This window comes from Pieris napi, chromosome 16 (assembly GCF_905475465.1).
Source record: "Pieris napi chromosome 16, ilPieNapi1.2, whole genome shotgun sequence".
Lineage (NCBI taxonomy): Eukaryota > Metazoa > Arthropoda > Insecta > Lepidoptera > Pieridae > Pieris > Pieris napi.
This window is the reverse complement of record NC_062249.1, coordinates 7,544,735-7,568,770: the sequence shown is the minus strand read 5'-3', so window position 1 is coordinate 7,568,770 and position 24,036 is coordinate 7,544,735. Positions and strand designations below refer to the sequence as shown.

Sequence of the window (24,036 nt, the reverse complement as noted above, 5' to 3'; positions counted from 1 at the left end):
TGTGTTTATACTGTGATAAAAGAGACAGCATTACTTTACTGATAACTGCTTACAATAATTCTTATCTCTCTTATAAGTAAACTAAATTAATTTTCTTTAAGGAAAAAAAACAATAAAAAAGTCCAAATTTATTAACATACACTCAACATAATTATAAATTAAAATGCGTTCTTATAACTATTAAAATAAAACAGTTTAATGTAATTGTTACGTTTTGTACATTATATAGATTTATTTCTTAAAAATATATTTAAAATTTCATCATGCTTTGTACAGTAATCGGCATCTTAATAGCAGGTACCTTTAAACAATATTAGGGCCAATAAGGGTAATAAAAGTATATAAAATCCAATACGTTTTTGACATACAAGAGTTGTACTTAGTATTAGGTAAATTAAGGCACTTTGTACTCTACTATAGACACTATTTATTACGGAGTTGCTATGAAAAGTTGTATGCAATGTATAATGAATATGAATTTATTTTTGATTTTTCTATATAAAACTGGAACAGCGTGTCAGCACGGTCACTGAATAACTAGGTAAAAAATTGGTAAAAACTCCATGTGGAGACTTAGTCACGAGTTTCGACGTATGAAAGCTAGGCTTCAATAGTTTCTTGGATAAGTAGATAATTTTTCTATGAGCATGTGTGCAAATTTTCGTGCATCGCTGGGAGCATTTTGTAATTATATAGACATGCATTTACTCAACCCTAGTGAGAAAAGATATTGATGTATATATTCAATTTTTTTGGTGTATATAACTTATGTGTGAAGAAAATACATTTGAAACGCTGTTTTAGTTAAACGCTACATACAATATCTTAGTTGTTAATTAAATAAGCATACGTCAGTCATAAAAATAAATTAAAATCGATTGGTTTATCGTTTGTAAGGTGCTTTTCGATATCTTCCGCGCTCTTCCTCGTCACGGACATCCAGATAGTGGCTGAACACAATCGCCCACAGGTACAGATATATACCTGAAAAAATGAGATTCAGTAAATTTTTACACTTATCTATGTAAATTAGTATTTATACGGTTGCATTAAAATAAAAACGTTTTTGTTGTATTTAAACTGGACTCAATACCATCCCGGGTAAAGTAAGGTAAAGTTAGATATAATTACATATATATAATACCATATATAATTATATATAACTATATATAGTTATATATGGCCATTTTCATATATAATTACATATAAATTATATATGAGTATATATATATATAATTTTTTTTCCCCGGGATATCATCTAAAGTTTAATTTCATAACCTTTTCATTTTATGCTGCTTAGACTGGTTTAAATAATACAGTTTGTATTATAAAGAAATCAGTTTTCTTTGATTTTATTCAAAGAAATTACACAAGAAAAGGTGTAAATTATTTCTCCACCTACATTTGGGGACGTGTAGACAATATTTGAACAATACATTATGAATATAAACTATAAGTACTAGTTAGATACGTGAACAGTACGTATTAAAGAGGATATAGTGACAAGGGTACGAAAATGCTAAGGTGGTTTGACTTGGTTTGGTTTTGATATAAAAGGCAACAGAAAGGTGATGGTGGAGGATGGTGAAGTCGGGTTGGGTAGGTTTTGTCTGTCCGACAAATGGACCAAATCCAAAGACAAGTTAAACATAGAACCGATAAGCATTCATTGGGAATGGAAAGCATTGTGGACCTAGAAAAAAAAGTCAAGTACGTCAAATCTAGATGGATATACTTACATAAATATATTAGGCCACCGATCAATATAAAAGTGGCGAGAATAGTCCGGTCTTGTTCATCCAAGTAATAGGTGATAGAGGTGTGAAGGATACTGATCAGAAGCCCGATTGCCAGTACTATACCTAACACCACCCAGGGCAGCATTAACCAGGATCGTCTCTGGAAAATTATTATACAATTTTTATGAGGTCCCAACTCTGATTGTAAAGTGGTATAAAAATCTGCACTTGTTTTCACTTTCAATCAACTTTCTTTGTGTATGATATCAGAATTTTAAAATGATACTGTTTTGTGGAAACTTAATAACGAATAAATAAAGCATTTGTTCCGTAAATTTACACAACAAAGAGTAATTATACGTAATTGAAAACAAAACAACCACTTTTATGGGCAGGTTGTCTTCTGTATATACATCAAATCATTATTAATTACATAAATCATTCGTAATTGAAGATTTCTTAACACTTTCTATCTCATCTAATATTTTTGATATCATCTTTTATAGAACGGGTCAAACGAGCTGGAGGCTCGTATGTTATGCTACATGAGAACTATGCCAGGCGTTCTTCGCGGATAGTGGCAGCAAAAACGGTCTTTGAAACTTGGGACATCAAGATGATGATCTACAATGCACATGTAATAAACTTTTACCATATTACAAAGATTGCTTTTTCATGTAGCACTTTATTAACTAATTTTACAATTTAGGTAAAGTTGTACATAGACATGCGACATTTCAATATCTAACGTGCGATCGCTAGTCGGGACAATTTCTAGTAATTGTAGAGTTACTATCATACACACAGTGCAGTGTTTTTGGTTTGCTATGGTGGGTTTAGCAAGAAAAAGTTTCAAAGAACATGCTCTAGGCTATTGTAACGTCTTTATTTAATCTAATTGCATTCAATTTAAGATTTCAGTTGGTGCGTGGTAGATATATCGGTGACCGGCTTGGTGCTTTCCTCACTCAACGAATAAGTATTGCAATACAGCGTCGAATTGCTGCCAGCATTGAAGGTACACAGGGACCAATCTTTTTAAATTTGTTTTACTTTACTAATTATCCATTTTCAAATTGTATTATTACTATGTAGGTTAAGAATATTGTAAATACTAATACGTATACTTGTTGGAATTAAAAGTAATCTAATTGCATAATGTTTTTGTTAATTTTAATTTTGTACCAATAACGTGTTTAACACAATATTAAGTATAAGTATGAATGTGTAAACATCTATGCATGCTGTGTGACTACACATATATCAGGCGTGCATATACACTGCATTACAACAAATGTAATAAAATTCTTACCGAGTACGATGTCTTGTTTCATACGGAAAAGAAAAAAATCTATTAAAAATCTTAAAATTCTATTGATTTGTATATTGATATGTTTTCAACAAATGATATGGTTAAATAAATCAATGAAGTTAAATATAATTCAATGAGTATTAAAAATACTCTCAGTATTTAGGTTGCGGAAAATTACATGTAAATACGTCCTCTAGATAGTGAAATTAAGCGGTGTTATTTTTCTTGGATCCCGATTTTATCTACTAATTCGTTTCTGAAAGCCAAGCTGTGATATAAAGACGATTGAAAAGGAACGATCATGTCTTGGCACTGGTTATTTTTTTTTTATAGACTCAACTTAATAATATACAGATGGTCCTTTAAAACCTTACCTTTAAAATTGCTATGATTAGAAGGCCACAGATAAGGACGGTAAAACACAGGTTGATTGTTAATATTATCCTTGGAACTGAAAGAAAAATATTTATTCAATATACGAAGATTTGTAAAAACCATTGACCCGTAAAACTAGACAAATTATATACCTAAACATTCCTCAGTAGTCTTTCTATTTAATGGTGAAGAACCCCATGACAATCTGTGCCGTTTTTTTTGAGTTTATCGCGAATAGGACAGACGCGGTACAGGAATATTTTGCTATACTTCCCGATAGAGACTACAAGTACTAAATAAAACTAAACTTTTCTATTTATTTTTCTCTTTAAAAATCTACCTAAGAGTATAGGAATAATTAGTTCGAGTTTTGTGCTCAGTAACATATTTTGCGATTAATTTTATTTATATAGATAAAGGGTAATCTTTAAACGCCCCACAAAATAAACACTATTCTATGAACTAATATACTGTGAAGTGTGTATATTAGTTTTTCAGCAATTATTAATTATCATACAAAGAGGTGAGGTATCACATAACCTAAAACCCCTGTAACGGAGGAAATTTTTTCTTAATACATTATTATATATATAAATCTTCTGTGCGTGAGTTTGTAATCAAACTCCTCCACGGCTGAATTTATTGAAATGAAATTTGTGTGTGTTCAAGTGGATTCGAGATTGTTTTAGATTTATGATTAGATTTTTTTTTATTTTAGACAGGACAGCGTCTGTCAGATCCGCTAATTCATTATGAAGTCTGAGTTTGTTTGTAGAAACTAATATAGTGAACTTATTGTTGAAATTCATCACCAGTAGACATTTTATTTCGTAAATAATTACAAGATGAAAAGATAAATGACTATAGTTAATTATACATACTGTCCATGTCAGCAAGTTTCTTGTCAAAGTCTTCAGCGAATATAAATGTCCTGTAGGATACATTGTGCCTGTCGAGTACCCATATCATAATAATTGTAGCTATTGCCAGGATTATTCCAAGACATGCTGTGATGATGGAGCCAGTGCGCGTGGACGCACAACAACAAAAAGTTTGCAATCTCTTCATTTTGGTATTTTGTGTTATTTAATGTTGTTTATATCATGATACCTGAAACAAAAATATTATAGTTGTTATACTAAAGTTTATAATTTGTTTAAAGAGATCTTATACACATATAAAAATAAATAATCAATAGTAGTCGGTGTCATTTATATTAGGATACATCGAATTCTATTAAATACTTTCACCGTTCGATATCCGGTTCTTTTAGTATTCTAAATTTAAATACTAACTTTCGAATTTGCGAGGTAATTTGTTTTTAATTTTCTTATTGAAATTTATAAACTGTGGCAATTTACACAGAGATTATAAAGGGCCATTTGAATACCGGAATTCGTTTGTCGTTTGTACGCTTTTAATAATGATTGACGTCCAGAATCGATTGACTAATAGCTAATTATGGAATGGAATGTTGTTGCGAAATAATAGTCCGTACATACATTCGATAATTTAAATCTATTTTAAATATCCAGATCACACACCCATTACCAACGCGTGTTTGCGTAAAGCTTTATAAAAATAACCTATAATAATCATTAATAGGTCATATGATTTCTTATATTTTTATTGCTTCGTATCTACTCAATATTTGATTAAACGGACGTAATTTCGGCACTATAAATGTCTATAATCTTTTACAAAAATCAGTAATAAACTGAAGCTCACTATAAGAACGGCGTAAATGTTATTCGTTGACCTTGGCCATCTGACCTATTTCCATTATAGAACCCTAATGTTACTTTGTAGCTTTTAGCACTGATTCGCCGCGCCCGTTCTTTTACAAACCCATTACGGAATGGTGATATTCAGGAAAATATATCTAAAGGGTAATCACGAATCTCTGAATGGGTCTAATATAGTTTATGAGAGACTCTTTAGACCGATTCCGAGAGGCGGATACGTTTATTAAAATTAGTAAAATAATTATTCTTATTTTTTTATTTACAATGTACTTTAACACACAAATCTTCCAAAACTTTTTTACATACAAGCGATACACTGTTAATTTTTACTATTTTTTTTCTACTATTTTTTCTTTTTATAGCATCTGAGGCGCAAACTAACTGTTGTGGTGTCTGGCAGAATGACCAGCGCTGTGAAACACGTCTGCTCCACAGCATAATACTGAGCCAGGGGTAATTACAACCACAACGCACACATTTTAAATATACCTTATGCCTTTTTTTCTTTCCATATTTTTTGTTATTTTTCTTTTTTTATTATTATTTTGTGTGTTTCGTTAGTCATAAATGTTATGTCTATGTCTCAATACTTGCAAAATATTTGCATTTAACTAATTTGCCATTTGTCACCATCCCGACACCGTGGCATTAACCAAAGAGGCGCCATGTAATGTCTTATGACAGTTAGATAATATTATAGCACAACAAATTAATAACGTTACGTCAATATTAATTCAACAGCTTTCATGCATAACACACTTATAACAGATGTAAATAGATGTTAGTAAATCAAGGCACGGATCCATTAATCTTAACGGGCGGGGCTGCGTATACGCGGCCTTTGTTTGTAACATTACGTAACCCAGCCATAGTAGGAAGCTGCCCATAAATTACGTATTAAAATAGGCTATTTGTAAAATTTTAAAATAAACCTGCAAAATGCACTTAAAAGTTTTTAAGTAAATATTTATTAGCAAGCGTCGAATTCGAAGTGTGAAGTTGATTAAAATATAATAACTCCAACATAAATCTCATGAGATATTATTTAGTTTGTCCTTATTATAGAGTTATACTTGTGTCCGAAACCAAACCATTTCTATATAGTTTATGTAATATGTGTAATATGTGATTATATAAATTGAATAAAGCGCATTGTTTTTCAAAGTTTTTGAAGTTATACTTCTTTAGGCGCGTTATGAAAAATTGATGAGAGTGAAATTTTACGATGCGCGCGCACCGTGACAATAAATTAACAGAATGAAGTTGCCCACGGAAGATGCTACGGCATTGGACATAATTTAAAAAACACAATCGAATAATAATAGAATTTATGTTACACTTAATGTAAGAGAATAATAATAAATATTAATTTATTTAATTTTTCAAATGTAATCTGACCTTTATTGACTTTAATGACTCCTTTTCCAGTCTTTGATGATTTAATTGTAATTAATTATTTACATGCAATCAAAAACTATTTTTAATAATGCCAAAGAAGTATAACTTCTTACGCGCGTACATAAGTTGGTACACGCACCCTTTTTTTTCTCAAGCATGCAATTCATTCGGTTTTTAATGTATTTAAAACAAATGATTATTTTAATAGACGTGAGTAACTAGCGGTGGATTATTTTAGTAATTGGCAACACGTTGTCAAGTGTATCTTAGGTTCTTTGACTTCTGGCATTGTTCCGAAGGTCAATATTGGATGTTTCAAGGCCTAACTTTACATCTATATAATTTTTTAAGCTTCTCCGCTTGTATATAGTTCCAGCCGTTGGCACAGATAAAAATATTTTGCATTATATTTTTCATTTGTATGGATAAATAGGTCTTAATTGACAAAATTGTCTTGAACTCATGTCAACTCTCGTCTCTCACATACGGCTGCCCAACGTGGACATACCGCAGCCAAACCATTAGCAGCAGCACAAAACGAAAAAATAAATAGACAGTGATAGATATCCAATCAAAGAAACATACGCCAATCCAATCAAGCATCCAAATATTATTCCAAAATTAAATTTCCTTTCGTATCAGTTTAAATAATGTAATACTATTGTATGTAAAGTGGATATAAATGCGTTGTTGCATTAATGCGAAGGGCGACTTGACCGCATGATGTCACACATAATACTGTAAACATAGCTGCGCGGGAGTTCGGTTTTAATCAATAAAAACCACACGCTATATTAATAACTTGACCTCATATATAAGAAATACACTTTTACGCTTTCTTAAATATTGTGTTAATACAAAAGAGTCGTAAATAAAAGATTATGGCAATTATTAAAAAGTTTAATATATTCTGAGTGTCAAAAGTCACTAACATAAGAAACTTAAACAGAATAAGTATGGGTCTCTCAGTATCTCGATTTCAATGTTGAGTTTGAGCGCTACGGAACTACTCTGCATAAAGTCTTTATTGGTATAGGAAATTACTAGTGCTGGATTAGCATTGTGCCGCGGAATCCCGTGCAGCAACAGACTTTTCTTTGTTAATACGCTAATTAAGCCATCGCAAGGAAACCGTAATGTTCTTTAGATTCAAATACCCCCGTGTATGAAAATCCGATAAGTTTTTGATATAATAATAATCCAGTGGCGCTACAACCCTAAATGCGTTTTGGCCTCAATTTCCGCACGTTGTTTCCCTTCACCGAACGTCAAGTTACATGCGCACAAAGACAGAAAGTTTATTGATAGATAGGGATTCAACGTACGACTTCAGGGATGAGATGCTGAAGCGATTCGGCCACTGCCTGCACGTTTTTGACATACGGGAGTTTAAGCGCTAAGTCTCAACTCAGCCTCAATCGACGACAAACAGAAACAGTTAATTACGTAAGATGTCATGTGGGACATGGTGTAATGGTTGCAGCTCCTTACAAACATTGTGTAAAACAAAAAACTTGGCGATTAAAAAGAGTGGCGGAGAGTTTATTGCCAGTTCTTCTCGTCCGTTGTACGACTTTGATTTGAGAACTAACAGTAAATATAAAATTAGAAGCATTTAGCATTTATAAACTAGTACATTATAATTATAACCTAATATAATTAAATTTATATGCATAAAGTAATCCTACATTGCTAAAAAAACTACTAAAATCATAAAACAAAAAAATGGCAAATAAATTACATATAATAAATTAAGCATTTATTATATGTATTTCTTTATTGACGTTCAAAAGTGTACATTGTGTTACTTAAGTGAATAAATGATTTTGAATTTTGAATTTTTGGTACAGAAACTGGTCTAAAAATTTACCATAGCCAACTTTGCAAAGTGCCTTGGATTCATAATGGCTCATATGCAATGGCTCATAAAAATATCTTAATTTGTCATTTAATTATAGTTAAAGAACACGTCATCGTGTTCCACGAATTTAACGCGTCAGAGACCATAAATGGTTAAAGACCTCGAAGTTAAACCGTAACATTGACTATGTACCAAGGTTAACCACCGACAACTTGTTTATTATATAACTCCATAAAGCTTACGCTATTAATGAGAGTTATCTTAATATTGATTGACTTACGATAATGAGATAAATTCGTAAAATTTATTGATATTTTGAACATAAATCTAGATTTAAGCTTACGACCAACCAGGCTCCAGAAGATAAACCACTATTTATATGGAAATTGTATTAGTTTTTACAACAAACTCCCAAGCGAAATTAGAGAATTATCACTGAATAAATTCAAAGCTCTCGTTAAACGTAAATTAATCAATAAAGCTTTTTTATAAATTTTACGAATATATATCCTAATCCTTGGGATTGATTTGCTCCAGTTCAAACAATTTGTGCGACTCAAAACTTAGCGATTAAAAAGAGTGGCGGAAACTTTTTTGCCAGTTCCTTTTGCCCGCTCTACACCCTTGACTTGCGAACTAGTTTGAGAAGCGGTGCTTCATACCATTATATTTTTCATACAATTTGAAACTTAACAATTGAAACTCTCATCTCCTATTTCAACCTGTGTAATTTTCCAAGGACAACTCTATCTCCAATATCAAATGTCATTCAAAAAGGTTCAAGCGTGAAAACGTAACAGATATTATAAAAGCGAATGCAATTCTCTCTGAGATACCAACTTTTATGTAGGGATTGTGAGATTACGTGTATTTTCTCATTAATATGAAGTCTTAAGGATAAATATTACTTTGTTCGAAAAATCCCTGAATATAGTACAAAACCGCTTAAATATTTGATAAATATAGATTCGTAATAATCATTGCATTGTAACAAAAGTTGTATTTAATGAGAATCAACTACCTAATATAAATATATCCTAAAAGGTCAATTCTATTTAGAATCAATTCCTTTCCTACTTAATTTCTTATCGAACACAGACCACTCCAGGGTACTGGAAAGTCAAATGTAAGTTTGTAAAATTAAAACAAATTTTAAAAGTTTGGTCCCTGTCACAGTGTACTTTTAACGCTGACATCAATTCCCCGCTGTATTGTTATAAGTACTTATTCTTTGAGCGAGGAGATGAATATATAATATGATAAATTTGCGTCCATAATAGTTTTATTTAAAAATTAAAAACAGTTTATTATCCTATTCTAATTCTCTCTAATACTCACATTTTAATTCAACATTAATCACACAATAACTACTACAATCAATAAAAAGCTAAGCATAATTATGACAAAGAGGTCTTTAAAATTCCCAGTAAATTCAAGACCTTTATCCATGCTGACATCATCGCTACATGTGTAATCCAATCCATAGTATGAGTCATAAGAAATTGCGAGATGCATTTGGGATGACCATTGACCACAGATAAACAATATATGGTTCGTTTACCGCTTTTATTGTTAAATAACATGTGTTTTTATTTTTATTACGACACTGTGTAGATTATTGTTGAAGTTAACATCTCATAAATTAGTATTCCATTTGATTCTCTGTTTTGACAACCAAATACTTGTGTACGTTTTTGACACATGACTATTCTATTCTATAGACAACGAAAGTATAAATGTCATTGACAATGAGTGTCTTTTTCACACTTTTGGACTTTATTGCCCTTGATTTGAGAACTGGCAGTAAATGTAAAATTAGAAGCATTAATATGTATTTCTTTAATGACGAATCACAAGTGTACATTGTGTTACCTACGTGAATAAATGATTTTTGAATTTGAATTTGAATTTATTGAATGTAGCATTTTATTTTCGCAGTCGAATTCAAATCGAAAAGAATCGTAGATATGTGTAAGTTGGTCTAGTAGCTACAGCATGCTCTCACTCTAAAGGTCGAAGGATCGAAACCCGGCTGTGGCATGGGCTTTCTATTTACGCACTCACTCGTACGGTGAAGGAAAACATCCTTAGGGGATGCCTTATACCCAAATAGTCAACAGCTTGTGTCAGGCACAGAAGGCTCACCTTCTTGCCTATTAGAAAAAAACAAATGATCACGAAACAGATGCAGACATCTGCAATTGTTTTTTTTTTAAATCCATGTTAACGTATTTAACCAATAATTGAAAAGTATGATTTGGAATACATTTAGTTTACTTATAAGTAAATAAAAAAATCCATAAAGGAGCCATCTTTTAAGCCTTTGTGTTTTATCAAAAGGTCCGGTAATGCATTGCGGTCAACGACTTGACTCTTGATAACAATGCTTCTTTAAATTCAAAATTACTCTCTAATAACACGTCAATTAGAGAATAAACAGATATCGAGCGTAACTGGGTTATATTTAATTTGTTAATTGGAAGATAACGAGTTGCACACAAACCATGATTCAATGGATCCTCTAATAACTGATAATTTTTAAAGACAGCTTTTGTTTCCATGTCATGGGTTAGTGCTTTATGTGTTGAATCCGATTTTTCTTTGCTATAAACCTCACGGAGCCCGAGACCTTTCCAACGAATGCAAAACCGTGGAAATCGGTTCGTGCGTTCTGGAGTTATAGCGTCAGGAAGGAAAACCCGACTTATTTTTATATAGTAATGAAATAAAGTGCGACTCCTACACTTCAATTATTTCCGCCCTTGGACAAGCAAAAGCTGACGCGGCCGTAGAGCAAGCGGAAAATAATAAACGGCTCAAATATAAGAGTCTTGCCTCCGACATTGATTTTGTCCCCTTTGGAGTAGAGACTCTTGGAGTTGAAGTGTATAGGCGCTAATTAAAGGTTTAAGTAGGCAGATAGTACCCCAGAGCTGATGCTTTCCTCGCTTAACGAATAAGTATCGCAATACAGCGAGGAAATGCTATGTTTATTATGGAACGTAAGATACAGCTATCACTTATTCCACGTCATTAAATTTGAATCGGTAGACATCCCTACTCATCGGCAAAGAAGACAGAGGGTGTAGGTCGAGAGAAAAAGCCGGCGTAAAAAACTCTCGGTACTCATTTAAAATAGCAAATCATCATACAAAATGACTATGACAAACAACACTTATTTTAAAACAAATATCGCAAATTAATTAGAAGTAGCCTGTCTAGTACTAGTCCCAGGCCCTTTTATTAACTAGATAATAGTTAACTTCATAGTAAGCCTCTTTAGACAGCTTTTCTTTGATATATTTCTTATATTTATTAGAAAAAGAATTACTAACTTTAGATAGTCTAGTACGGGGAAATTGCAACCTGCGTTTGTTCCGAGTTTTAACATTATGCGTATGTTCTATTCAAGTAAAGTTACCCCTATTATTATTATTATTATTAAATAACCTACCTACCACTACTAAATTACCACTAAGCGAGATGATTTTAGTGTCATTTTTCTCGTGAATTGTTGTCATACTCGGTCAGTAATTTTACAAGCCTTAACACAAATATTAGCTGTAATTGAGCAATCTATTTATCAAAACAAATGAAGTGCTATATCGTCGTGGAACGACCATGTAAGGAGACTCCATGTATGGTGAAGTAGGAAGGTATGGTACGTAGGCACAAGAATCCCACACTACCACATTTGGTACTGTTAGTTGTGCCTTATCTTGGCCTACTGTAAACAAAACTTTTTAACGATTGATAAGATTACTAATTGTTATACTCGGTATGATGGGTGTCCAATGTCACCCAAAACCGAGATACCTGTACATCCTTCACCTGCCTCCTTCATCACGGAAGGGTTCTTGCAAAATAATTGGGATATAGATATAAAAATAGGAAAAAAATAGTGTAATTTATTTTCTTAAAAATATATAATATGCAATAAATAGTATACAGTTACTTTGTTCTTTTGCAAGAAATAAATAGGCTTTTTTTTTACTCGGTATTAATTATTAGTCTGAAATTCATTACGAGATAAGTACGCGTTAGCAGGTCCTTACAACTAAGGATTGACTGGGATTAAGTTCTTTTATATTAGTTAAATTTGTGTATATATTTGTAATATGTAGTTATTTTTGAAGTTATACTTCTTTTGGTTCGTTTGGGAAAAATGATGTGAGTAAATTTTTTCTATTGTTAGTGTAGTTTTTTCTACAAACGTAGAATAAGGCGAAAGATAAAATTTATGAAAAGATTTTTATATTGTTACGCCAAAGAACTTCTAAAGCGTGTTTTATTTTTATTATTATTACATTTTAAAGGCCGTCAACGCGCTTGCGAGCCTTTTGGCAATGTGAGTTTCCATAGGCCATAAGTGTTATCACATAACATCAGATGAGCATGTATGTTTGCTTATAAAAATAAATTATAAGCAAATAACTTTGACCTGTTATAAAAAAAAACAACAAAGTTTAATGTTTTTTTTTTACATTTTAACTTTTGCCAAATATTGAAATTTTTTTTTCAGAAAAATGTAAGTTAATCTATTGTTACATTACAATATAATGTTTATCAACAATAGATGTGATAAAAGAATTCAGGTTAATAAAACAAATTGCGTGACCATAGAGCCAGAGGGAAGGAATACCCTAACCTAGGGTTTCTGGGTTATGAAAGTAATAAACACATATAAACCTAGAATTAATATATATAATAATCATTTCGATTCGAAAAAAGCCGACATAATACTGCCTTATTAAAGGTACATTACTAATAGAGATATAGAGATATAATAGAGACCCTCGCCCACTTGTGTCTTTAAAGTTCATTTGAGAAGTTGAACGTAATAAAAACGTTGATATTGGTTAACGCGATAATAGTTTACGGTAAAACTGGTGGGCGACCTCTCCCACGCTGAACTCTTGATACATCTAATTCTAATACACATGCTTTTTACTATTTGAGTTCTCACATGGATATAAAAGATGGATACATAGAGAGAAAACTAAATGAATAGGGGCCAATCTGACAAGAAGCTTTTCCGATAATAATTAAAACTGCCCTCCGTGGTTAGACACATTGCAAGAAGGCTCGCCAGTGCATTGCCGTGAAGAAAAGATTCTGCCTTATCTTTAAGGACCCTATACAATATTTTGGAAATAATTCGATGGTTAGCTAATAAATAGTGATACTAATATTTGTAATTTTATTTGTTACTAAAAGCTAAACTCTCCTATTTTATTAAAGAAAATTCTTAATTAGCTATTTTCTTAATAGTATGCTTTACATAAATGAAAAATTAATAAATTACTTAATTATGTACTTTTTATAAGTTAGGAAAAATATTTATGTTATACGGGGTACATAAGGTGTCTGCTTATCATATGATATATCAGTTACATGTTAAAAACTGTGCACGCGCACCTTTTTACGATCTCTAGTTTCCTCTTTGACGTAATACATTATTTACGCTGCGCATATTTTATATGTTGCTGTAATAATAATGGAAACCATTTTTAATGCGAACAGGAATCTGTTTACAAACTATTCAAAAATAACCTATGTCTCACTGCTCAAGGCAAGGACGCAACCTACATTATATTCAGAAACAAAATCAAGGTCCCGTGACGTTCTTAATCTAAACTGTTGTCAAATGAAAATTTAAATTTAGAACTGTCACAGACTATAAACTACTTAGGAAATAAATACCTCTGTTTAAACCAGAAATACAGGCACAATCACTAACACTGGGTATAAGTTCGCACAAAACACTCAATTGCGCGGCAAACAACGCGTGCTTCGCTCGTGAATAGTATGTCTGAATGTCGGAGCGCCTGACGTTACTGTGTGGTCTTGACTAACAAGAGCCAGTGTTCGCTTTTCGTTTCTGTAATATTCAAACTTGGAACAGACAAACATTTGAATTGCAAATACTTTTTTATCGTGATTTCGTGTTTTTATTACATGACCAGATTTTGGTTACTAAAAAGGGAAAATATATTTACGAAATAATCTTTTTTTTAGCACTTCTCTGTGTTACTTAGTGAAAGCTAAGAGCTGTCTTTAAGCACGGGTTAGTTGGAATAGATCGCTTATAAGCGATATGAATTACACGTTGTATATGTCCTACTAGGCCATAGGCCTCTTCTCTTAGGCGAGAGGGAATGGTCTGTAGTCCCCACGCTAGCCCAATGCGTATTGGAGACTTCACATTCATCCATAGAACATAATATCTCTCATATAATATATCTCTCATATATCCAGGGGCCCGTGGCATTTTGCCAGCCCTGCCACCCTATTGTTATGTCACTGGTTTAAGTACTTCTCCTATTAAGGTTTATATACATTTGTGGAGAAATTTCGTTATATAAAAAAAACAAAAATTCACATATATTTACCCGATAATTTAACGAAGTGTATAGTCCAGTCAGTCAAGACAATTAATTCATTATAATTCCAAAAGTTTTCAAATTTTGATGTAAGGTCGGGAGTGGTATTAAAACAAACTATAAAATTTTGCAACCTGCTCTGCGGTCCGGAACATTGTTAAAAATAAGTTTTGGTCGTGAAAAAAATTCCAAAAGTTCTGTACGTTTTTCTTCAGTTTAATAAAGAAAAACATTAATTTTTAATAACAAAACATGGTCCGTACACTTAGGTTGGTTGCAAATTTTATACGTGATATGAAATATTATATCGAAAATTTCCCCAAGTATGCAAAACTTTTGGAATTTTTTTCACGACCATACAGCAAAAATTAATTTAATTGCAATTTTAACAATGTTCCGGACTGCGGACAAGGTTGCAAAATGAGATTTATTGTCGTCCCAATGTACCATTCACTTGACCGAAGTTTGAAAACTTTTGGAATTATTATCAAATTTTCGATTTCGAATGTCTATAATGACTGGTCTAGTACGTCAATGAACGATGTTTCAGAGAAAATAAAACTTTATTATTAGGCTCTTGGTCTATATTTACTTTAATGAATGAATACTTGGAGATGACAAATCCATAGCAAGCACCAAAATTTCAATTTTATGTATGATAATTTATTTAACTGTTCGTTTATTATTAAAGTTGGTTTTAAAACCGCTCTCTTTTATTTATGTATTTTATAAATGTTATAGACGAGTTAAGATCGACTGTAAGTCGAATGTTTGTAGTTTTAACCAGTTGTTAAGTATTCAACCTGAACGCCGTGCGTTCGAACCCTAATTGTAGCCCAATCGAAATGTTTATATGTGAGCCATCAATATCGGACGGTATAGAAAAAATCGTAGAGAAATCAGCATGTCTACAAAAATTCAATAAAGCAGACACTTTGTTCCATAACGATATAAATAAAAATGAATAGCAATATATGTTGCAAAGCGCAATACTCAACGGCTTGACTAATTCGAGTATTGGCAAAATGCTCCATATGTTGGTATGTAGCTACTCAAAATGTTAGGCTAAGTAAAAAAAAACATATTAAGGCGAAACTAATAAGATTTTTTTAATAAAGAACTTAATATTTTAGTATCTAAACATTAAAAATATGTCAGTTATATCAGAAGATAGTCTCAAAAAAAAATACTTTTTCTTAGTAACCATTACAATTTGTCAATACGACAACGTCATATCTCAATCACATTTGACTTAACCAAACCAAAACAAACACAAAATTATAATGAGTTAAAAATTACAAAAATGAATATATTATCCTATATTGGAATGAATCTACAATCCGAAGTATGCCTTTGGACTTTGCTGGGCCTCATTCGTACAATATTCGATGCTACACTCTTCAAAGTGAATGCTAATCTTAAACAGGTGCCTCATTAACACATCGACGAAAGATTCTACATAAATAGACTAGAAAAGATATTATAAAGCTGTTTTGTTAGATTTTAAAATTTCGTACACGAAATATGTATAATATATAATATATATAATTATAATGCGTGTCTTGTCTGTATCCTTAGGTCTATAAAATTCATATTCAAACTAGTTCCACTACGAAACATATTTTACGAGCAGATAAAGCCTTCAAAAACCGGATAATTTCTTTCTAACGCCTCAACGTACTGCTACTTTGTCTAAAACTTAAGTTTGCTTCCGTGTCTTTAAAATAGTCACAGAGGAAACTCTTATCCTAATTTAGAAAAAAATGGTCAGACCACTTGCGGGTCGGAATGTATATCGAAAGACGAAACGCCATGCTTGAATTTGATCGAAACGGTAGGACGGATCAATTCGTAACTCAATGATTGACAAGAGACGCTACTAACGCGTTCGTCTTTTGTTTTATATTCTATCCTGAGTGTCTCTTATTAATTATGCCTAAATTTCGTGTAAATCTAATTTAAAATAGATAACTAAGTAGTAACTAGAATATATATTTATTCAGGTATGGCAAATGTCCATGCCATCAGAACTATCACTGCCTATACAGCGTGTTATACGTACTATGGTCTCTGGGGTGATGCTGGTTCAATGTTTCACCGTGTACGTTTATCTAGCATCGTATATTGTGCTTCTGTATCCTGTCTTTTTGGTATGTTTTTAATCTTTATTGCAATACCAATATTATAATGAAATAATCACCATTTTTTGTCATCTTATAATCTACACTCGCGGGTTCTACGCTAATCTACTGTTCCTATTTAAATTGCATGCAATTTGTTTAGCAGCTTATCGATTTGCCTTACCGTAATAAAGTTATGTAATGTATATTAACGTTTCACGTATTCCAGCTAAGCGATAGCAAAACTATTATTATTACAATTAAATAAGGTTATTCAAGTAACTTCGTCTAGTAGGTTAAGGTTATCAGTAGATGATATAATTAGAAATAATATGCACGCTCTGTTTAAAGAATGTCACCTATATGTATACAGTATACTAATTCCTCAACCTTTTTAAGTTATTTGTAGATTAGCTACGTTCATTAATAGATAAAAGGCAAGAAGGATTTAGTTTATCGCTTAGTTAGCGTTGATAGGCCAATTTTCATACTATTTCAAGAGTTAATAAGATCAAAGAGATTTTGAAGTTTAATCAAAAATAATATTACTTTCGAAAACAGGAAGAACGTCCAACGCTAGTTTTGCCTTGGCTATTGTTAGCAGCAATAAGGAAACTGCTCTGTGAGCTGACAAGCCTAGCTCTGGGACTGGGGACATGTGTACTCCTGGGACCTGCCAGGCCGCCCTGCATAAAATTCCTAATAATAAAGATACTTACAATAATGCCTGCTTTTTATATGTGGACACTCGTTTTTGGGTACAAAACGTCTTAACTTTTCTTTTTCAGAGTGAGATTATTTTATGTACAAGTAATTAATGTTTTAGCTATTATCATACACTTAAAATGGCGGCAGCGTTTAAGTCATTTCCAACAAATTTGCCTTTAAATGATAACGACTGCGGCCTTGAATTAGCTGTGCGAAGGCGTCGAACAAAATCCTTGCAAGGTGAAGATCAAGTGAGGAAAAAACTCATCGCCAACTTGTTAGTGACATAACATAATATAGTGGACAGGTTTTACACCTATATAAAAAAAAACATAATTTTCCTTATAGTTACAGCGATAGGCCACTGTCGACAGTTAGTTCAAAGTCACAAAAAATAGACGATTCTCCAGGAAACTTGACGAGTTTGAGTTCAGAGGAAATAAACGTTCCGGATATATTGCAACCTTTATCAATTACATCTAACAGGACAATATCAGATATAGGAACGTATGAGGACTGGTTTGACAGTGAGGTAGTTGTCCCTAGGGACACTGACCGTATCCATGAACAATTTGTTATTATGTTATTACGTATTGGCGTCTATTTAACGAAAGATAAGGTTGATGCAGCAAAACTATTAAATTCAAGCTCATTGCCACTATTGTTCAATTCCAGCAATATCCAATATAATCCCATATCTCAGGATAACGGTGAAACACCATCATTAGTTGGTCATAGTCAGGGTAAAATTGCGTCGTATTTACGGGACTATCCAAATATATTTATGAAGAATCCATCTGATGTCCTAACGCGCTTACATTCTGAAGCTCAAATAGAACCAGGTGATAATCAAAGCGTTACTTTGAGATCAGAAAGTTTATCATCAAATAAATCTACAAAGGATATCTCTCTAGGACCGAACCAAGATAATTTACAAAATAATTCAGAGAGTAGTAAAGATGTTTCACAAAAAGAATCTAGCATTGAAATACATGAAGAGCGTAGAGAAGAAGATTTTATTCAACTACGAAGTAAACGGAGTAAAAATCAATCTCGATCCGACACTAATCATCAAGATGGATAATTAATTAATACAAGCTTTATTAAGTAAAAATAATTTTTGTGTTATATCAGTACATAATAAATAATAACTAAAATAAAATGTAAAAAAGACGAAATATGAAATTAAATACAAGCTTCTTTTATATAAATTCTATTTCAATTAGTAATATTGACAAACAGTGTGTTCAATTGCTGCAAGTGGATCTAAAAACATAACTCTATAATTATATTCATTCGCATTGTTCAAATTAAATTGGTACATCGGTAATCTATTAGATATAATCCATCCTACCTGTGGAACCTCATGATCCAATCTAAGATCGTTAGGAAATACTAATGTTTTATTATTTTTCGCCACAATGCCTAAATTTTCAATCTTGTATTGCTTGCGTGTGTCCCAACATCCGATACTGTCTTGCGAAACAAGATTAAAGAACATGATACCGTTGCGGTCGACAGCTGCGGCGGATACTTGTCCTGTGGGGCCCCGGCTTTCACCGAGCAGCTTGAATTCATCCACAGAGTCGTTTACGCGTGAAGGATCACGTATTACTGAGGTTAATACTACAAATTCTAGAGAACTCGACATAGAGTGATAGTAGAGAGGACGGTCGCCTAAATGATAACTTCCCAACGACATACCAAATAAACCATCTGTCCATTGGAAGTTTACCCCGTGAAGTGTGTAATTAGATAGTATAGGATCAGGATAGAAAGTGTAGTGGCTGAATCTCCAAAATGCTGCGTCTGCCGCTCTAAATACAATGAGGCCAAAACGCCTTACATCAGAAATGTACACATGTAAGTCTTTACACTGTGGATCCCTGGAATCTACTATTATATTTGTGATTAACGAATCTTGCAGGACGAATTGTTCGGGTAATTGAAATCTTCCAACAACTGTGTCCTTCTCCAAATTGATTGCTATCAATGTTGGTGGACATATTTGGCGAGGCGTTTCGAAGGCTTCAACTTGGCCAGAATCGAGCACCCACATTATGCCACAATGATCGATGGCCATTCTAAACACGGAGGTGATTCCGGTACAGTTGTCTGAAAGTTTAAATATTTTAAAATTATATTGCGTATCAATAAAATAAAAAATAAAGACTTTGATTTCCTATTAACTATTATATAAAGAATAAGTAATAAAATACAAGTGCATACCTAACTTATTAAGTATTAAAATATGTTTTTAACACTTCGAAGGAAAATTCTTCAAAAATGCAAAAGATTACACAAGGAAAATTTTCCGTTAAAAAAAATATTTGTTTAGTGCATCTAATTATTTTGGAAAATAACCGACAGAAAAAAAGTCCTGTAATTTTATGAGATCAATTGATAGAATCAATAATTGGGACCAAAACGATTGAAAAGTAAAAATTATCTTCCCGGTAGCATCAAAAAATTCCATACCTTCTAACATATAATTTTTTCCGGCAGGCGCTAGTAAAGTGTATTCTAACTGCTCTCGAAAAGTCTTACTATATTTACTAATATTTGTTATCTTATTAATTTAAAGCGTTTTTATATTCCTATTAAAAAAGTTTACCTGCGGTATGCCAATCCCAACTAGGATAAGGAGTGAGTGGAGGTGAGGCCTCCGTGGCTTCGATAGGTAGAGCTGCTAGAGACGCTGGAATACCCTTCTTCCATCGTGGAGTGCTCACAAATACTCTGCTCTTCCATCTTTCCACACCCAGAGGAATTACATTGGCTGGTATATACGCCCTGAAATTTAATTAACAAGGTTTCAGACAATTACGATAATTTACGAGTACCTATTGAATAACTTTATTAACTAGATAATAATTAAAATAAATTACGTTTTGTTTTCATTTTCATTATTATCTATACAATTTAATTATATCTATTGCATGCAGAATAGGTGTGGTCTTCCTTCCGGTTTGGAATGTAAGATTGACGTGATCTATTGCTTTTTGCAGGCATATTTTAATTTGATAACGATAAGCGTTTTTAGAATACAAAGAAACATTATCAAAACAATTTTTTATTGAAACTTGTTTAAACCTGACTCGTTTCACAATGACAGTTAATTAAATTTACGGTATTTAAACACCTTTTACAAATATGCAAAAACTATTTTATAATTATTTTGTGACCATGTACGCGAAATAATTTTAAATTTATCTATAGTATTGGGAAATTTTGTTTTTAAATTAAAAGTTTTAATATATTAATATAATTCAACGTCTCGAAGATTTTTATCAATAGTCAGCGAAATACTAAAGTATATTTTTTAAATTTTCTCGTAGGAATAATTTATCACATTATAAAATTTACATATACATTATTATTAGTATATAGTGGTAAGTACCCGCTCTGAATCGCAGCATCTCTATCTTCAGGCGTGGGAAAAACAAAACCCATTTGTTTCCATCGGTACAATGTTCCCAAAGATTTCTGGGGCGATGCAAGAACATCGAGGATGCCAATAAAAAATACTGCTGCACTGAATAACTGGAAAAATAAAATCATTTCATAAAATCTTATAAGTTGATATTTATATTATGTTATTTATAGAAATGTCCACATCGGTAACACGTTCGTATTTTGAACACCTCCTAGAGGGGGAGTAATATAGTGGAGACAGCAAATGTTACGCAAAGAAATATTCATTATAAATACATTACTATTTCCTCTTAATATTATGTAAGATCTGTTACCCACAAATGGGACAATATGCGCATTTTTGTCTGTGTCATTTTAGGCAATTAGGTGATGAGTATTTTATGTTTGACAGGTGCAACACATGACGAGTTTACTTGTGCTGTGATCACATACATGTCTTGTCCGAGGGTCCACAGTAAGGTCAAATTTACACTCCGCACTATATGCTTTTTTGTTAAATTTATTTTTATCTTTTGTTAATGAGTTAATTTCTTCATTTAGGTTGACGACTTAAGGGTTGAAAAGCTTAATAATATAATAAGTACACATCACACCCTGCTTGGTATACTTAAACAATGAAATGGAATAATACTTTGTTATGGTTATCAAACTATTTAATCATCTCCCCAGAAGTTATAGATCACTGCCGTGTAATGTTTTCAAGAGGAAAGTTATGAAATGTTTAAAGACAAGGTGCCTTTACACTAGTAAACTGGGAGTTGAGGAGATTTAGACCATAAGTTTTGACAACAATTATATACCTATAACTCTAGTTCTTATTATTATGACATTTGCATGTCTATCTTTATATGGCTGAATCTGTGTTTTTTTTAATGTACCACTTTGCAAATAAACTGTATATTTATTATTAAAGGAAATCCGAGCGAAGGTTATGTCTAGTGTTATATTACCGCGGTTGGAAGCTTAAGAATTTAACCTTCAAAAGTGTTGAATGGTCTTAAAACTTGATCGAGGACTACAAACAGTTTCTGACCTCAATACATTAAATATTATAACGATACAGACTACATCGTTATTTACACAGTAAAGTCTTACAAAAATACCTTGAAAACCCGTGTGAATACAATTAATTATTGAGAATCGAAAAGTATAATTTCGTTGTATTCACGTAAAGCGTGTTTACTTTCAATTACACTGTTGTATATCCTCAATTAAAGTTATTATCAGACTCATACGCAGCTTTGCTTCAATTAAGATGTCTACCATTAAATTTTATACGATAATGCCTACTTCATAGTTTTATAAATCAAAATACTATGAGACATAAATGTTATAATTCTAGATTCAAAAAAGAATGATACTCTATGGAAATCCAATAAAAAAGTGAAAAGCGTAAAATCTCTCATTTTTTTAGGTTTTTTTAGTAGGTACAGGTGACCGTTGCAGCTGGTTAAATAATATAGTTCCTACATTGATTGTTTAAATAACAGTTATCATACACCGTTACACAGATAATAAAAAATATAAATGAATAATACGCAAAAAATCAGTGTTGGCCTAGTGGTTTCAGCTTGCGATTCTGCGTCCGTAGATTCGAACCCGGCCATGCACCAATGGACTTTCTGTCTATATGCGCAGCTAACACTCGCTCGTACAGTGAAGAAAAGCATCGTGAGAAAAACCGTGACATGTGTCATACAGAAGGGTGATCACCCAATTATTGTCAAAATAATTATCAGAGAAAGTAATGCAATCTGAGGCCAAGATATAATGGGATGTATGCCGCTGGATTATTATTATTAATAATCTGCATACCCTATATTCAAATGTAATTATCGTAGTTAAGCGCGCAATTTAATAGCAAATTTATTCGAATCGCATTTCGAATATTGTACAGTACTCCAGATAAAACCTAGCAACCTAAGATAATAAATTCGCGCTATAGAAGTTTTATTTAAATGTTCGCGTAGTTTTAGGGTAAAATTGAATATAAGTCCATAATATTATATTTCATTTATGATATTAACTTTAACATTACTTAACATGTCTTTAACCCTACCTTTCTACTTTGCAGAACTAGGTGGTATTTGCAACATAATGTTTCTTATTATCTATTAAGCAAAGACATTTTCCTTATAAACGAGTTTAAGCTCGCGATTAATCTCATGATTTGTGGCCTAAAATTCTCTATTCGTTCAACTATCAGCCATCTAATCTTAATTAGTGTCATAATTTTCCCGTTTTATTTCGTTCGCAGGTCCTGGATGCAATTCCCGAGGGGAACTTTAACAAAATGTACCGTACAGACGCAAAATTTGTCTGCTTGTAATCTACTAGAATACAACCTTAACACTATTATAGATAGATATTATAGATTGTGATGGTGTTGTCTTTATTAAAGTTTATTATTATTTTGCCCTAAGTTTTATGCTACGATTTTTATTTTTATCGTAATAAATATAATTAATATTGCAAAATACATAATTTAAAATATTATTAAAATTTAAATATTTATAAAATGCCAAAATATTTAGTGAATTATATTTCTTACCTTCATGGTGATGAACACATAATCCACGACCGTTTTAAAGCCAATATTCGCAAGTTGTGCCTACGCCCGGCTAAAAATTAATGTGTTACGCAAACTTAAATTATGCATATCGGTTGTTTGGCGCGTTTTCAACTAGAACAAGTTGAAATGCATTAATATTTAAAATTCGAATAATAAGTTGCTGTCTAATGCGTAATAGGATGTTTTATGTAACTCGCGACCCAGGACTCTCCGAAAACGAATTCAAGCGTTGCGAGATGATTGTTTATAATTGGCCTAGACAGTGTGTTTAACCAAAGACAATTAAAGGTATTAAATGTATTGAATGTCTCTGGTACATCGTACACATCTGTTTATACAAATATTCATTTTAATAATAACACAAATAAAATTATTTTAATGCTTTTGC

General features: G+C 32.2%; 3 protein-coding genes across 4 annotated transcripts; 1 reads left to right on the top strand and 2 right to left on the bottom strand.

Moving 5' to 3' along the window:
• Positions 1–662: 662 nt before the first annotated feature.
• On the bottom strand, positions 663–14,287 carry LOC125057309. 2 transcript variants are annotated; one of them, XM_047660927.1, is made up of 6 exons: positions 14,134–14,287; positions 4,308–4,536; positions 3,426–3,502; positions 3,052–3,063; positions 1,740–1,899; positions 663–984 (listed from the first exon to the last, which is right to left on the bottom strand). In XM_047660927.1, the coding sequence occupies exons 2-6, from the start codon at positions 4,492–4,494 to the stop codon at positions 884–886; spliced, it is 537 nt and encodes a 178-aa protein (XP_047516883.1). In that variant the 5' UTR covers positions 4,495–4,536; positions 14,134–14,287; the 3' UTR covers positions 663–883. The 2 variants fall into 2 exon arrangements, with proteins under 2 accessions (XP_047516883.1, XP_047516884.1); XM_047660928.1 differs by lacking the exon at positions 3,052–3,063 and having other exon boundaries at positions 687–984.
• Positions 14,288–16,070: 1,783 nt separating this feature from the next.
• LOC125057433 lies at positions 16,071–18,844 on the top strand. The gene is made up of 5 exons (XM_047661124.1): positions 16,071–16,239; positions 16,817–16,963; positions 17,495–17,691; positions 17,760–17,918; positions 17,990–18,844. Exons 1-5 carry the CDS (start codon positions 16,117–16,119, stop codon positions 18,723–18,725), a joined length of 1,362 nt encoding a protein of 453 aa, XP_047517080.1. The 5' UTR covers positions 16,071–16,116; the 3' UTR covers positions 18,726–18,844.
• Positions 18,839–23,777, bottom strand: LOC125057434 (protein yellow-like). The gene is made up of 4 exons (XM_047661125.1): positions 23,628–23,777; positions 21,042–21,184; positions 20,256–20,434; positions 18,839–19,756 (listed from the first exon to the last, which is right to left on the bottom strand). The coding sequence occupies exons 1-4, from the start codon at positions 23,631–23,633 to the stop codon at positions 18,864–18,866; spliced, it is 1,221 nt and encodes a 406-aa protein (XP_047517081.1). The 5' UTR covers positions 23,634–23,777; the 3' UTR covers positions 18,839–18,863.
• Between the last annotated feature and the right edge of the window lie 259 nt (positions 23,778–24,036).